We start from the raw sequence: 14,662 nt of genomic DNA on the forward strand, positions 1-14,662 counted from the left end.
TTCAAAGCAAAACTATACTAATGTTGGAGCGTTTTTCTTAATTGGCTTTCTCAGTCTTCCAGCCATAAGTCGTTGCAAGTCTTTTTGCCAAATGCTCGCCAGCAGTTAATGAGACTCCGTGCTTGGCAAGATAATGCGCAGCTCCACGCCCCGAAATGGAAGATACTTTCTCAGAAGGAACGGGCTCCAATAGGGTGTCATCAGCAGGATGGACGAAAAGGACAATCGAGTATCTTGGCTTTCCTTCCAGCAATAACTTGCGAGGGAACCTAACTCTGTGCACTGTACTTTTCAGGAGGCCATTGGTCCAGTAGCACAGCTGATCTGCAATGTTAACGACTAAGGGAGGAGCTTGGCCGAGTTTTTGATATTTCGGAGAGGCAGGGACAAATGGGACCGCTTCCCACTTTCGGCTCACGGGCGACAGGATTTCGAGGCCGTCCTCGTCCTGTCTCTGCAACAGCAGAGTCACACAGCCATAGTCCGTATGGGCTCCTGCAACATTGATATCCCCGCAGGAATCGAGGTCTTTCTCGGTCATTCCCTCCTTCACGGGAGATGGATAGTGTAAGAACCTAAAGGTTGTGCCGCTAGGTTTGGTGGGATCATGGCGACTGGTGAACCAATCGAAACCACCTTCCGTTTCATCGATCTTGAGCCCCATAGCCATCAGCCGCAACATGCTGAAGAGGGACTCGCGGAGCTTAATCAAGGTGGCCTGAATAATCTTTTTATTTTCCGGGTCCTCGAAAATTGCCGGAATCTCGTCAGTAGTAAGTTCACCCTTACTCATATCAACCCTAGCAAAATTGAACGCTTCTTTGGGGTCACCAAGAGGCTTTCCCAGGTCATCCTCTTCGAGGTTCTCAACACCGATTCCAGTGTAACCATGGTTGGACTCGTCAATCTTATATTTTTGTTTCTCCTCGAATGGGAGTTGGAAAAAATCTCTAGATAAGCCAAAAAGCTGATCAACTTGTTCTTGGCTTAGCCCGTGTCCTTCAACCATTAAGAAACCTTGTGTAGAGGCAGCATGAAGAAGTTTCTCAGCGGTTTGCTGGTTAATTTCACTGATATCGACAATTTCCAATGGGTTCTCAACAGTAGTCATAGGGACTGGAAATATCAATCGACAAGATTATATTAAATTTTTTGCTGATAATGAAACGATTTTTTACAGGTTGATATTTTATAGAAGAAATTAAAATGAACAGAGACTTATACATAGGATATATACGTCACCTAGGGTCAAATTTGCATCAGCTTTATTTCTTAGCAGCCTTTTGAGCAGCCTTGGTGACCTTTCCGGCACCAGCAGCAGTCTTCTCAACAGACTTGATGACACCAACGGCAACGGTCTGTCTCATATCTCTGACGGCAAATCTTCCCAATGGTGGGTACTCAGTGAAGGTCTCAACACACATTGGCTTAGATGGGATCATCTTAACAATAGCAGCGTCACCAGACTTGACAAACTTAGGGTTCTCCTCAATCTTCTTACCGGTTCTTCTGTCGATCTTCTCGAGCAGTTGGTCGAATCTGCAGGCAATGTGGGCAGTGTGGCAGTCCAAAACTGGAGAGTAACCAGCAGAGATCTGACCTGGGTGGTTCAAGATAATGACTTGAGCGTTGAAGGAAGCACATCCTTGAGGTGGGTCGTTCTTCGAGTCACCACAGACGTTACCTCTTCTAATTTCCTTGACGGAAACGTTCTTGACGTTGAATCCAACATTGTCACCTGGAAGACCCTCAGCAAGCTGCTCGTGGTGCATCTCGACGGACTTGACTTCGGTGGTAACACCAGCTGGGGCGAAAGTAACAACCATACCAGCCTTGATGACACCAGTCTCAACTCTACCGACTGGAACAGTACCGATACCACCAATCTTGTAGACATCTTGCAATGGCAATCTCAATGGCTTGTCAGATGGTCTGGCAGGTGGCTCAATGGCGTCAATGGCCTCGAGAAGAGTCTTACCCTTGACGACACCAGACTTGGTCTCCTTTTGCCATCCCTTGTACCATGGGCAGTTAGAAGATGGCTCAATCATGTTGTCACCGTTCCAACCAGAAATTGGGACGAATGGAACAGTCTTAGGGTTGTAACCAACCTTCTTGATGAAGTTAGAGGTTTCCTTGACAATTTCCTCGAATCTGGCCTCAGACCATTGAACAGAGTCCATCTTGTTGACAGCAACAATCAGTTGTCTGACACCAAGGGTGAAAGCCAACAAAGCGTGCTCTCTGGTTTGACCGTCCTTGGAAATACCAGCCTCGAACTCACCGGTACCACCAGCAATAATCAAAATAGCACAGTCAGCCTGGGAAGTACCAGTAATCATGTTCTTGATGAAATCTCTGTGACCTGGAGCATCAATAACAGTGACGTGGTACTTTGGAGTCTCGAATTTCCACAAAGCGATATCGATGGTGATACCTCTTTCTCTCTCAGCCTTCAACTTGTCCAAAACCCAAGCGTATTTGAAGGAACCCTTACCAAGCTCGGCAGCCTCCTTTTCAAACTTCTCGATGGTTCTCTTGTCGATACCACCACACTTGTAGATCAAGTGGCCGGTAGTGGTAGATTTACCAGAGTCGACGTGACCAATAACAACGACGTTAACGTGAGTCTTTTCTTTTCCCATTACGAATGTACTAATTAAAAGATCAGAAAAAATCTCATGTGGGAATGTCTCCTCTTTATATAGTGAAAAAAATTTTTTTATTGCCAAACTTATTCGAGTCGTCTGCGTGCCAAAAATTACGCACAGGAACAATACCTTGGTGGGCTATCCAGCTCCGAGACGAAGATTTTGCTTGAAAAAACCAGGGACAACGCTTTTCAGCACACTATACACATCTACAACGTACTGGAACTGCCAATGGAGCTTCCTGGGGACAGCTGAAACAGGTTCTTAAAGTTGTTACCCGGCCTTCTAAAAAAGAATTTAAAAGAAAAAAAAATTCATCAAGGAGATAAGAGGGTAAGGGTGCCTTTGCTCTGTTTGAGATTTGTGCCCCTGGACAGACCTTCCGCTGAAGGATAAAAAGTTTTCTGGAGCAGGCCTGTGATCCTAATTTGCAAAACATCTACTAGTGTCATCTTACTTCCCGTCTTAGAACTGCCATGTAGCTGGAACGTAGAGACGATCGACCTCTCGTCGATCGCCGTGTGCCCATTTTTTTTCGCGCCGAGTGAAAAATAAGGAGCCTAAATAGATTTATCCCTAATTATGGCAACGGTGTCTTTAGGGCTAAACGAGACTGACGACCATTCCATTTCCAACAGCGTATCAACTGTGTCAAGAAGACGAAGGCGGAGAAACGGTAGTTTGAGGCTGAGTAAAAAGCCTGCTCCCAAGCCTGACCTTCTGAATGTCTGGGGGACATTACAACTCAATACTCACCCCATTGTACAGTTTCCAAAAGTCACCACCATCCCATTATCCTTTGTACATGATGACAAAGAGCAAGTTGAGCCAGACAACCCAGGAGGCCCAGAAGGTGATCTACATAGCTCAATGCTGAAGTCCATCATGAAACCAAACAAACTAGTGGACGAGGAGCAATTGGGTAAAAAAACGGTCTCGTTCAAGGACGAGGTATCGGTGAGAAGTAGCTCTTTGAGAAGTATCCATAATACTGCTTCTACACATATTCTTGCAGCACATACAAATCGCAATTATAGGGACTCTCCAGTTCGATCAAAACTACTCAACAACAATTTATTCCAAAGACCAACGAGCAAAGAATTGGAGCAGTTCCAAACAGAGCCCTCAAACTTGGACATTCTATGCTTTGAGCCCGAGCATTCGACGCCAGAAGATGCAGACCGAACACTAGATAGTGTGTGTGATTCCGAGAAGCAGTTATCTCATGAAAGCCAAAAGGAGGAAGAAAAGTCAGAGGAAATGATACCTGAGCCTGACAAGACTTCACGTAGCAGTTCTTTTACCGATGTGTTTGATACTGTCAACGAATCGAGGAGGTTGTCAAACACGAAAGAAAAAGTGGAAACAAATAACGACTGCGATTCAAGCGATGTGCAGAAAAACGATGTAGACGCAATCGATCAGCAAATAAAAACATTAAAGCAGAAACGAAAAGAGATCATCAAGAAACAACGTCATGGGTCTTGGTTCCATGGAGGGCTGATAGAATTTATAAAAACAAAGACTAAACATGATGCCCCTTCAACGCCAAGTGAGACCTTCGACACAAGTTCTGATATTGTACATGCTTTTATGGAGCTGGAGCAAAATTGCAATGGGACCCAAAGCAGCACAGGAGAGTATTCCACTGGCTCTACATTTTCATCTGATTTGGAAACTCCCAACAGCTCCCGAAGACTCAGTATTGGAGAATTTTTCAAGAAGAGACAACGAACTCCAATCAATACCAATGCTTCTGAGTCTATAGCGTCGCTCTTGGAAAGCCTTCAGCTCACACCATTGCATCTGGCTCCAGAAGTTAGACATAGTCATAGTGGATGTGAGCAAGATATCAATACTATTTTGAGTCGAAACATTTAAACCACTGCTATTCAAAACAATAGACCATGACTGGGGACTTGGAACAAATATGAAGAGCCACTATTAAATAGCAGTTGAGATCGATTTCACTATCATGCTAAAACTAGCTAGTTCGCATTCAATTCAAATCACTGAATATTTTCATCGAAATGCATGTTGATAAGCCGTCAAAAAATAAATTCGACGACGAATAAACCCATTTGATGAGTTTCCACGAGGTGCTCGACAACGTGACACCTTCAAATTTTCCTAATGGTGGGACACGCAGAGGATCAATAACTCAAATGGGAAGCCCCGTGCTGTGGAGGAAGCGTAGCGATTCGTTATCTTCTTCTAGCGAACACGAGTCTACGTCATTTTTAAATTCAGATACCACTCGCGATTACGGGTCAGTCACTCAAGATTCGTACATTCAAAGTAGAAGAGCATCTTTGCTTTCTTCAAAGCTAAATGCCCACGGTTTCACTCCAATAAAAGCTGATGATGATGGCACACTGCGTGAGGTCGAAACTACAATTAAAACCGAAACAGAGCTTCTGATCAAAACTTCCATTCCCTTGATTGCAACATTTCTTCTACAATACTCATTGACAGTTGCATCTGTCTTCAGCGTTGGAAGCCTTGGCTCTCAAGAGCTGGCTGCCGTTTCGCTATCTAACCTGTTGGCCAACATCTCATCTTACGGTATTATTCAAGGAATTGCCTCATCCTTATCCACGCTGTGTCCTCAAGCATTTGGAAGGAAGGACTATGAAGCTGTTGGGTTGAACGCTCTGCGCTGCTATCTGATGTTATGGGTGATGTTTGTTCCCATCTTTATTTTCTGGTACTGGGGTTCTTACCCTTTACTTCGCGCTATAGTTCCTGACGAGGAGCTGTGTAAGCTGGCCACGCATTACCTAAGAATACTGATATATGGAGTTCCTGGATTCATGACGTTCGAGGTGCTGAAGCAGTTTTTGCAGGCTCAGGGAGCATTTCAAGCGTCAACGTTCGTCCTGGTCATTTGTGCTCCCTTCAATCTACTATTGAACTTTGTATTGGTTCATAATAGCCACATTGGATTAGGATTCATTGGAGCGCCTACCGCAGTGGTGGTCACAAACTGGCTGATGGCGCTTATGCTGCTATACTATGCCTACTTTATTCAAGGGAGACAATGCTTCTGTCGTCTATCCACCAAAGTGTTCACCAATTGGAAGAGAGCAATCACTTTAGCTGCACCGAGCGTCTTGATGATTGAAGCTGAGTGGCTTGCATTTGAAATACTTTCTGTTGCCTCGTCACGATTCGGCACTGCGTCTTTGGCGGCCCAATCTGTAGTGTCGACCACTTGCGTGACAATTTACCAGATTCCGTTTGCAATCTCTGTGGCAGCGTCAACACGAGTTGCGTGGTTTATTGGGTCTGCATCGAAGGATGCTGCCAAGAAGGTCACGAAAGCTGCGTTCTTGATTGCTGCTATTTTCGGGGTCTTCAATGCCTCCATATTGGCTACCTTCAGATACAGTATTGCGTCACTATTTTCTCAGGACCGAAAAGTGATACAACTAGCAGGAAGGGTGCTCATAATTGGTGCCATATATCAGGTGAACGATGTTATTTCTTGCGTGACCGCTGGTATACTCAGAGGTCAAGGGAGACAGTATATTGGAGGCTGGCTGAATTTATTCAGCTACTACTGTGTTGCCCTTCCTGTGGCGTTTTTGCTGGCATTCAAATTTCGGCTCGAGCTGTTTGGTCTCTGGATCGGCATGGTGATCGCATTATTCTTCGTCTCTGTTTGTCAGAGCTATTTCGTGATCATAAGTGACTGGGATTCCATAATAAAACTGTCCATTGAGGACGGAATGGCCCACAATTCCGGCAATTCGTTGAAGCCTGCAAAGAGCACGAGTAGCTTTGTGGATTATAACATGTTGAGTCCTGCCATCTCGGTGACAAGTGGATGAAGGGGTATCATTAGATGCGCACGTCGATCGGCGCGCCGGATTTTTTTAGTGAGGTAGATAGGAAAGGTGAATTTAATTTTGCCACAACTGGTCTTGATAAAGTGAATTTGCACAACAGTTTATATTTATCCAGAACGATAGCAAGCGCTTTTGAGCAGTTACAGAACATCAATCAACAATGGCCTGGTTTGGGCGAACTAATACGAATGTAGCGATCGAGGACAAAATCAGTGAAGCAGCTTCGGAGTCCATTCCTAACGGCGAGATCGATCTTGCCGGTGCGCTTGAAATCAGTGATCTGATCCGCTCGAAGCAAGTAACATCCAAAGATGCCATGCGTGCTTTGAAGAGACGTTTTATGAGCACCAAGAACCCAAATCTTCAAAAATCTGCGTTGAAGCTTATTGACTTCTGCATCAAAAACGGTGGAGAACACTTTTTGTTTGATATTTCATCGAAGGAGTTCATAGATCCAATAGTGTCCACGCTACATGATAAGACTCTGAATCACACAGTGAAGGAATATTTACTACAATTGATACAGTCATGGTCGATCATGTTCAGCACTAACCCGAAATTGGGTTACGTCAATCAGATATACAATAAACTTCAGAAAGAAGGATTCGAATTTCCGATGATTACTGATGCAATAGAGAGTACGCTTATAGAATCCAAGGTCGCTCCCGAGTGGGAAGATTCTGATGCTTGCATGTTGTGTTCTACGCTTTTTACCTTTTTGAATAGAAAGCATCACTGTCGTTCGTGCGGTGGAGTGTTCTGTGGAACACATTCTTCAAACACCTGCGAGCTACCAGAACTCGGAATAACGATACCGGTTCGTGTTTGTGATACATGCTACCAGGAGCATAAAGGCAAATCAAAGCTGTCTAAAAAGAAATCCAAGAACGATACGCCCGCAGGGGATGAGGATGAAGATTTGAAACGTGCAATTGAACTCTCTTTGAAAGAGTCAGGAGTTTCCATAGAAGCTCCTGTCTCGTCAAAACCAGCACCACAAGCTGCTCCGACAGAGGAAGACGATGAGGAAATGAAGGCCGCCATTGCAGCTAGTCTTGCCGATTTCCAAAAACAGGAAGCAGCAAAACTTCAACCCGGATCAAAGTTGGAGCCAACACCACAGCCAAGTGGTCTGTACTCAAATTTACTTCCTGAAAGCCAAAGCGTGAATTCCTTGTACACACCAAGCAACAACCCTGCCCCTCCAGCTTCACAACCACCACCGCAAACATTTTCTCCTAAACCGGCACCACAGATCGACTACAATAGCATCACTGGCGTCGAGGAGCAGAACATTATTCTATTCGCCCAACTTGTCCAGAATCTGAAGATCGCTCCTGTCGAGAAGAAACTAAACATCGCTAACGACCAGGCCTTAAAGCATTTGCTTGTTAGCATAAACCAAATCAAACCCAAGATTGAATTCCAACTGAAAAGGGAAGTGGCAAATTTGGAAAAGTTCCAGGACTTGTACTCCAAGACTTTTGCGGTCACGAAAATTTACGACGAGATACTACAGCTCCGAATTGCTCAATCACAGCAAACGTATCATCAGTACCCTCAGCAGGCATACTATACACCACCTCCAGCGCCAGCTGCTATTCAGGCTTCTGATCCTGTTTCTCAGCAAAACTCCGGGTCCTACAACGTCCAGTATGCTCCGTTGCCTCACTTAAACTCCGTCTCCCAGCAGCCTGTTCCATCATCTCCCTCCCAATTTTACCCAGCATCGCCTGCTATTCCCGACCAGCTGTCTCCTGTGGCCTCATACACGGATGTTCCGAAACAGGAGCCTGAAAAACCCAAAGCCCAGGAACCTGTCAATCTCATCGATTTGTAGTGTATAATTTTCAGGCTGTGCACGCCGCTTCAGTACATTTTGCGATACTACTATTTTATCATGAACAAAATGCAGGAGCCAGTGCGCAAGCGGACTCGAATAGGATCCGCCTGCGTGAGCTGTCGCAGACGCAAAGTCAAATGCGATCGTGGGAAACCCGCTTGTATGGTAAGTTGTCGGCCATTGCCTGTGATTAACCATTATAGGTTTGCATAAAACGGGGCACGGCCAGGGAGTGCCAGTACGTTGAGCCAGATTGGACCTATGGCCCGGTCTTGGTTCCTGAGCAGCTACCTGATTTATTGGTCAACGATTGTATTCCACAGGCGGCCCCAGAGCCGAAGAATTTACTTAGTGAGCTTGAACAAATGAAACGGCATTTGTCAGAGTTGGAACGGAAACTGAGCTCGTCGACTTCACTGGAAACCCCAACAGAGTCTGAGGCAGAGGACGATCTGATTTCCTTCAAAAATACACATTTTGATTTCGACGTCGATTGCAGACTTATGTTTGACAAAGATATATTTTCTCCCCGAATGCTTCTGATGAAAGACCCCCTCACACGGGTCTCCAAGAAGTACATAGGAGACATGAAAAAGACTGAGAAGGCTCGCACGGAGTTTTTGAATCTCAAAAATCCCTGGTTCGCAAACGAAAAGGACTCGAAGGTCAGTGAGGTATTCAAGCAAAAAGTCTTGCACCAGCTGCCGTGGACATTGCACAAGGAAACCGAGGTGCCTACCGAGGATTCTGTAATTGACACAGATGGGCCAAAAAGTGGTCTGGGGGGTTATCTGCAAAGTGTCATGCCAACCAAAAAATCCGCGTGGCTACTGCTTGATCGCTTTTTCGAGTACTGGTATCCCCATTATCCGTTTGTTGACGAAGAGCAATTCACTCACTCGATATCTGAGGTCATTGGGCAACGCAGCATGGAGGACGAGCAGATTAATATTATTGGCATTTTCCGAACCAAGTTGGTCCTGCTTTCTTCGCTATTGTATCTGATCCATCTTGGCGAACTCACGTTGTACACAATCAATATGGAACCCATTGCCGACACCAAGACCGACGAGAACCTGAAGTATCTTGTTGAGCATCCATTGAACAGTCGTCTTCTCACTGCAGCCTCGTATTGCAGTAAATGGAGCGGAATGGCTCATATGCCGGCCTTGGCAACTTTACAAAACCTATTGTATTCTAGAATTGCATTTAAGCACTCACCAATGGAAGGAGAACATTCCGATTTGGAGTCATTTGCTGGATTAGTGGTGCGGATGTCCGACATTTTGGGACTTAACAGAGACCCGACAACTGTAACTAATTCTCTTACTCCGAAGCAAGTCAACCTCTGGAGAAAATTATGGCTTGGTGTTTGGACGGTTGATTCTGGATGGTCTTTCCAAAATGAGAGTTTTGCACCAAGGATCCACAGATACAACACCAGAACTCCCGTCTTTCTTGGAGAAACGAACGCAAATTGCAAAAACGAGAGCGTGGAGCGTGGCTCTATTGCGGTGCTTCAAAGTCGCGCGAAGCTTAATCGGTTATTTGCTGCACTCATGGAAACAGTCACAGACCTCAGTGGGTCAGTGAAGGCGTCTTGCCTGCTTGAAAGGATTAAAGATTTGGAAACCTACCAGGAAAATTTGACAGGTGACATAGTCATGTTTCTGGATCCGAACACACTGGGATCAGAGGACAAAGTTATTCAAATCCAGCGAATCAATGGATTCATCCAATATCTTGAGATAAAGCACATGTTGGTGTTTCTCTACTACCATCTGTTTTTGCAATATGAGCTTAAGAATGATGTTTCGAAGTCGAAGCATTTTTTGATGAAAAGTATCCGTTCTTTCATGTCTATCGTGATATTTGTACGCAGCTCAATATTCCGCCTTGGTGATTATTTTGGCCGCGGAAACGAGCATGTGGTTGCCCAGACAGTAATCCAATCTATAGGGAAAACCCGGTGCTTGTATTTCATGCTTTTGGCGCGCGTGAAGCATGTCACTTATACAAAGTTCATTCAAGGAAACACAGAAACTGAACTGGTGGCTGTCTGCAATGACATCCTAAAAAAGATCGAAAATTTAGTGGGTGAGGGACTGCAGCTCAAGGGAAAGCTTGCAGCAACACATTTCAGTGCCTGGTTCGCTAGCAAAATCCATTCCTTCGTTTATTCGAAGGTCTACCCTGCAATGGTGGACTCGCTTTTCAACACAGCGAAAGAACCAACGGAGGAACATGAAAAACTAAATGTCAACATAATGCTCAGGTGGAAGAAAAATGATTTTGAGGAGATGGCAGAACTGCTTTCCAAAAAGTACGAGTGTGAGGATTCCTATCTCGGCTGCTCCCTTTCAAATCATGCATTAGACGCTGCGGGTGTAGTTGACTCTGGTTGGATTGGAAGGTTGATAACTAACAGACTGCATCCTTACATTGAAGGGAATCCTCTTATTTCAGAGTTTCGGCAGGCTTTGAGACCGGATCAAACCACAAGTACTACGGACACCACTCCGGCAACTGGTCTCGAGTTTTTGGGCACGGATCTGAATATCGATGAGCTCTTCACCAATGTTGATAGTTCCATTTGGAATACTTTCCCCCTATAGAGCACAATTTTTGCTCCTGAATATAGTTTATAAGCACAAAAATCGCATTCCCTTAGTTTTCTTTTTTGTTAATTTTTGGCAGTAGAATATATGCTTTGTTTGCTTTTATTCGGTGGTTTCTCGCTTGCAAAGCTGATTTGCCCCGACTCTAATCCTTTGAATTGCTATCCTGAACTTTTTGAGCCATCTATTGAGTGGAAACCAGTTAGAGAGGGACAGATCATTCCGGGCGGACTAGATATACGGCTGAATATAGACACACTTGAGCGAGAGGCTAAACTTACGGGAAGTAGCCAGGAAAACGAGAACGGCGCTGTGGCTGTTCCAAAAGACATCATGGAACTAGATGAAGAACAAAATTTGACTGAAGCCCTTCGTTATTTATCCAGATTTGTGGATGATGGAGTTGGCGATTCATCTACTCTACTCAAGAAACTGGAATTTGTTTCGGAGATGAGCTCCGACTCCGACTATGGTGTTGACACCATGCAATATATACAGCCATTGATTCGATTGTCTGGTCTGTATGGCGAAGAGGGACTGAGACAAATCAATGATGAAGATCGCAATGAAGTCAGGGAGCTGGCTACTATAATATTGTCATCTTCTTTGAGAAATAACGCAGAGGCACAACGAAAGTTCCTACAATATTTCTCTGATCCCATGGATTTCGTTGACCATCTTACTGCGAAAATCCAAAATGATGTGCTCTTGAGGCGAAGACTAGGGATACTTGGGTCGTTACTGAATAGCGGATCATTGATTGATGAGTTCGAGTCTATCAAAAAGAAGCTACTGATTTTGTATCCCCAAGTGGTAAATCCAGCCACCAAGCAGCGACTCATGAACATTATAAGTGACATCACAGGAGACGTTGACGATGGAGACATGGATCGTCAATTTGCCAATATTGCACAGGATACATTGATTAACCAAGAAGCCCTCGACGACGGCACGCTGAGACTTTTGGATGAACTAAAGAAATTGAAGCTGAACAACAAGAACCTTTTCAAAGCCAAATCTGAATTCCTGGAGTGGCTGAATAAGCGAATGGAGGCATTGAAAGCGGCAAAAGACCCGAAACTGGAAGAGTTCCGATCTCTTCGACACGAAATCTTCGGCAACGCGAAAGCCATGCGAAAGAGCTACGATGAGCTATGACCGGGACGCATTATCGAAAACTTGACCAGCTTGAGTCTCAAGAGGACCAAAGGAATCAAACGATGGCAAATCGTCACGATAGCTATGAGAATAAGGTACAGCTTCAGATTCACCTTGAGATTATAGCTCTTCATGACATCTTCGCCAGTGTTGAATAGACACTCTCCATTGTTCACGCGCTCTTCGTCAGTGCAATACAGTTTCAGCTTTTTGGTGAAGACGAGGTTGCTTATCGACATCACGCAATAATGCGCCGGCGAAAGATAGTTTAGTGCTCTCAAGAAACTGTCAAGTGTCATAGCTAACAAACCAGCCATAGCAACACCAACTGAACAAATAATCGAGATGACATTGAGCGCAAAGCCAGGATGATCGAACATGGTGTTGAACGAGAGCCCCACAGATTCTCCTGCGTTGATGACGAGAGCCGATGTGTACACCATTGTGAAGAATAGGCCAACATCGTATTGAAATCCCACGACGAAGACCAAGAACACAGAAAACACCAATGCATTGAATATTTCGAACGGTATTTCGATGAGCGTGTAGCTGACAAAGAACGAGTACAAGTTCGTAGCATCGTCGCTGTACTCCTCATAGAAAAAGTCTCGCTCCCGCGGATACGCAGCCATGTTGTTGAGCATTCCAGTGAAGTAAATGGAGACAATCTGCTGGATCAAACCTAGTCTATTCTGTATGCTTGTGTTGTTGTGTTTGAGTCTCGCAAAGAACAGACTAAGAATAACTCCCATACCAATCACTTGCGTGCATCTTGCAAATAAGATGTTTTTATCGCGGATTAAGGTGAGAATCTGTCGTTGCGTAAGCACATACAGTCCAGTGACAAAATCAACAGGCTGCTTAACGAAAGCCTGGAATTCAGAGTAGAGATCTGCTTTCGATGTGAGCTTCCGCCGAGGTACGATGCGAAGATTTTCGGTCTTCCAGGCACCGACAATGTGCGCCACTCGTTCCCTAGTGCGCCTCTCCACTTCCTCATGGGTTGTGCTGTACGATATCATATCGATGACGTAATCAGCGAGATTGGTGAACTTGGGGATCGGATACCCGATAGAGGTGAAATGGTCGACCAATTCTTCTTGCGTGCCATTGAAAGCCACCTGGCCGCCCTTGGCAAGCAGCAGAATGCGGCCAAAACCTTCGAGTGTGCGTGGCTGGTGGATGGTCATTATGACTGTTGTTCCAGAGCTTGCCAGATGATCCAGGCATTCCAAGATCGAGGACGCAGTAAACGAGTCCAATCCTGACGTAGGCTCATCCAAGATGAGCATCTTTGGTGATGACAGGAGCTGAATGGCAATGGAGAGCCGACGTTTCTCGCCTCCAGAAATTCCCTTGATCAGTTCGTTACCGACTAGGGTATCGGCACAATCCCGCAGACCGACCTGTAAGATCAACCTGTCCACCAGGGAATTGATCTCAGACGAGGACAGTTTGACTTTGGAGCGTCTCATCCGAGCTGAAAAGCGCAATGTTTCCCTGACAGTGATGGAAGGCAGAAGATGGTGATCATCCTGCTGAACGTAAGAACAGATCGGTCGGATGGTATCGAATTCTGTCTCGCAGTCGTTTAAATACACCACGCCTGAAGAGGAGTACCGAGTGAACAAAGTTGATTTCAAACGGCCGCTCATCAGGTTCAGCAGCGAGGTTTTCCCAGAGCCGGAAGGGCCCATTATAATGTTGAGTTTTCCCGACTCAAAGTTGCAAGACACATTGTTTAAGATCTGTTTTTTTCCTCTACGGGCCAGTTTGTTTTCCACATATAGGTTCACATCGCAAACACGGATGTCCAGAGGTTGATCAGATTGAGGAGGGGGTCGTGAGATTTTGGCTGAAGTGGCTGACTTTGTCTCGCTTCGTTTCACTTCTTTGGCCATGGTCACATCCTCAGGCTTAATCTTCAGAATCACGCCAGCTACCACGAAAGTGCCCACAAAGAATGCAACAAGAACACCAAATGGGAGCGCTATCCAGTTCTCCCAGAAACCAAGGCTGTTGGTGATGTATGAGCCCGTATATGCACGACAAATGTCCTCCACATCGGGCGAGTCAGCGTATTCTTTGAAACAGTCGCCCCTGTAGCCTGTGAATTGGTTGGAAATGAGAAGCCCATAGGAGTACCATTGGTATGCGACGTATTTGCACCAACGCACATAAACAGGCATCTGCTTCGCATTCACGTACATTCCGTTAGTCATCGTTTGGAAAGTGAAATTGAGGTTGCAAATGAGTGTAGCCAGAGCAACATCTCTTGTGAGGGAGGCCGCCAAGGTTGCAAATGCCATGGAGTTTAAATGGAAGAGTATGTTTGCCGCAAAAAAACGGAAGAAATAAATAGATGAATCTGTTCGAAGACCAACCATAAAGTAAGTGCACAGGGAAAACAGAAGCGGTATGATTATGTCCTCGGAGAAGAGTTTGGCGATCCTGCGTGCCAGTAAGAACCCAGGAATTGAAATGCAGTGCTCTGATCGCTCCCTGTCATACACTCGCAAATCCAACGAACATAGTCGGTAG

The 14,662-nt window shown here is 45.3% G+C and overlaps 8 protein-coding genes across 8 annotated transcripts; 5 read left to right on the plus strand and 3 right to left on the minus strand.

Moving 5' to 3' along the window:
• Positions 1 to 2: 2 nt before the first annotated feature.
• OGAPODRAFT_16678 (uncharacterized protein) lies at positions 3 to 1,096 on the minus strand. The gene has a single exon (XM_018354591.1). It carries the CDS (start codon positions 1,007 to 1,009, stop codon positions 38 to 40), a length of 972 nt encoding a protein of 323 aa, XP_018210967.1. The 5' UTR covers positions 1,010 to 1,096; the 3' UTR covers positions 3 to 37.
• Positions 3 to 3,556, minus strand: OGAPODRAFT_94438 (translation elongation factor 1-alpha). Its single transcript, XM_018357536.1, has one exon. The coding sequence runs from the start codon at positions 2,643 to 2,645 to the stop codon at positions 1,266 to 1,268; it is 1,380 nt and encodes a 459-aa protein (XP_018210966.1). The 5' UTR covers positions 2,646 to 3,556; the 3' UTR covers positions 3 to 1,265.
• Positions 3,234 to 4,532, plus strand: OGAPODRAFT_8811 (uncharacterized protein; the record flags this gene model as incomplete). The annotated part of the gene is made up of 1 exon (XM_018356883.1): positions 3,234 to 4,532. One exon carries the CDS (start codon positions 3,234 to 3,236, stop codon positions 4,530 to 4,532), a length of 1,299 nt encoding a protein of 432 aa, XP_018210968.1.
• Positions 4,475 to 6,567, plus strand: OGAPODRAFT_16679 (uncharacterized protein). The gene has a single exon (XM_018354592.1). It carries the CDS (start codon positions 4,736 to 4,738, stop codon positions 6,482 to 6,484), a length of 1,749 nt encoding a protein of 582 aa, XP_018210969.1. The 5' UTR covers positions 4,475 to 4,735; the 3' UTR covers positions 6,485 to 6,567.
• Positions 6,568 to 6,662: 95 nt separating this feature from the next.
• Positions 6,663 to 8,342, plus strand: OGAPODRAFT_13427 (uncharacterized protein; the record flags this gene model as incomplete). The annotated part of the gene is made up of 1 exon (XM_018353363.1): positions 6,663 to 8,342. One exon carries the CDS (start codon positions 6,663 to 6,665, stop codon positions 8,340 to 8,342), a length of 1,680 nt encoding a protein of 559 aa, XP_018210970.1.
• Positions 8,343 to 8,357: 15 nt separating this feature from the next.
• Positions 8,358 to 10,982, plus strand: OGAPODRAFT_16681 (uncharacterized protein). The gene is made up of 2 exons (XM_018354593.1): positions 8,358 to 8,509; positions 8,547 to 10,982. The coding sequence occupies exon 2, from the start codon at positions 8,711 to 8,713 to the stop codon at positions 10,958 to 10,960; it is 2,250 nt and encodes a 749-aa protein (XP_018210971.1). The 5' UTR covers positions 8,358 to 8,509; positions 8,547 to 8,710; the 3' UTR covers positions 10,961 to 10,982.
• A 68-nt stretch (positions 10,983 to 11,050) lies between these two features.
• Positions 11,051 to 14,521, plus strand: OGAPODRAFT_76882 (uncharacterized protein; the record flags this gene model as incomplete). The annotated part of the gene is made up of 1 exon (XM_018356243.1): positions 11,051 to 14,521. One exon carries the CDS (start codon positions 11,051 to 11,053, stop codon positions 12,119 to 12,121), a length of 1,071 nt encoding a protein of 356 aa, XP_018210972.1. The 3' UTR covers positions 12,122 to 14,521.
• Positions 11,080 to 14,521, minus strand: OGAPODRAFT_16682 (uncharacterized protein). Its single transcript, XM_018354594.1, has one exon. The coding sequence runs from the start codon at positions 14,428 to 14,430 to the stop codon at positions 12,106 to 12,108; it is 2,325 nt and encodes a 774-aa protein (XP_018210973.1). The 5' UTR covers positions 14,431 to 14,521; the 3' UTR covers positions 11,080 to 12,105.
• Positions 14,522 to 14,662: the final 141 nt, after the last annotated feature.

This window comes from Ogataea polymorpha (genome assembly GCF_001664045.1).
Source record: "Ogataea polymorpha strain NCYC 495 leu1.1 chromosome Unknown OGAPOscaffold_4, whole genome shotgun sequence".
NCBI lineage: Eukaryota > Fungi > Ascomycota > Pichiomycetes > Pichiales > Pichiaceae > Ogataea > Ogataea polymorpha.

Coding starts and splice junctions, on each gene's coding strand:
- OGAPODRAFT_16678 (XM_018354591.1), bottom strand. CDS start 1,009: ATGGTTGAAGGACACGGGCTAAGCCAAGAACAAGTTGATCAGCTTTTT.
- OGAPODRAFT_94438 (XM_018357536.1), bottom strand. CDS start 2,645: ATGGGAAAAGAAAAGACTCACGTTAACGTCGTTGTTATTGGTCACGTC.
- OGAPODRAFT_16679 (XM_018354592.1), top strand. CDS start 4,736: ATGAGTTTCCACGAGGTGCTCGACAACGTGACACCTTCAAATTTTCCT.
- OGAPODRAFT_16681 (XM_018354593.1), top strand. CDS start 8,711: ATGAAACGGCATTTGTCAGAGTTGGAACGGAAACTGAGCTCGTCGACT.
- OGAPODRAFT_16682 (XM_018354594.1), bottom strand. CDS start 14,430: ATGGCATTTGCAACCTTGGCGGCCTCCCTCACAAGAGATGTTGCTCTG.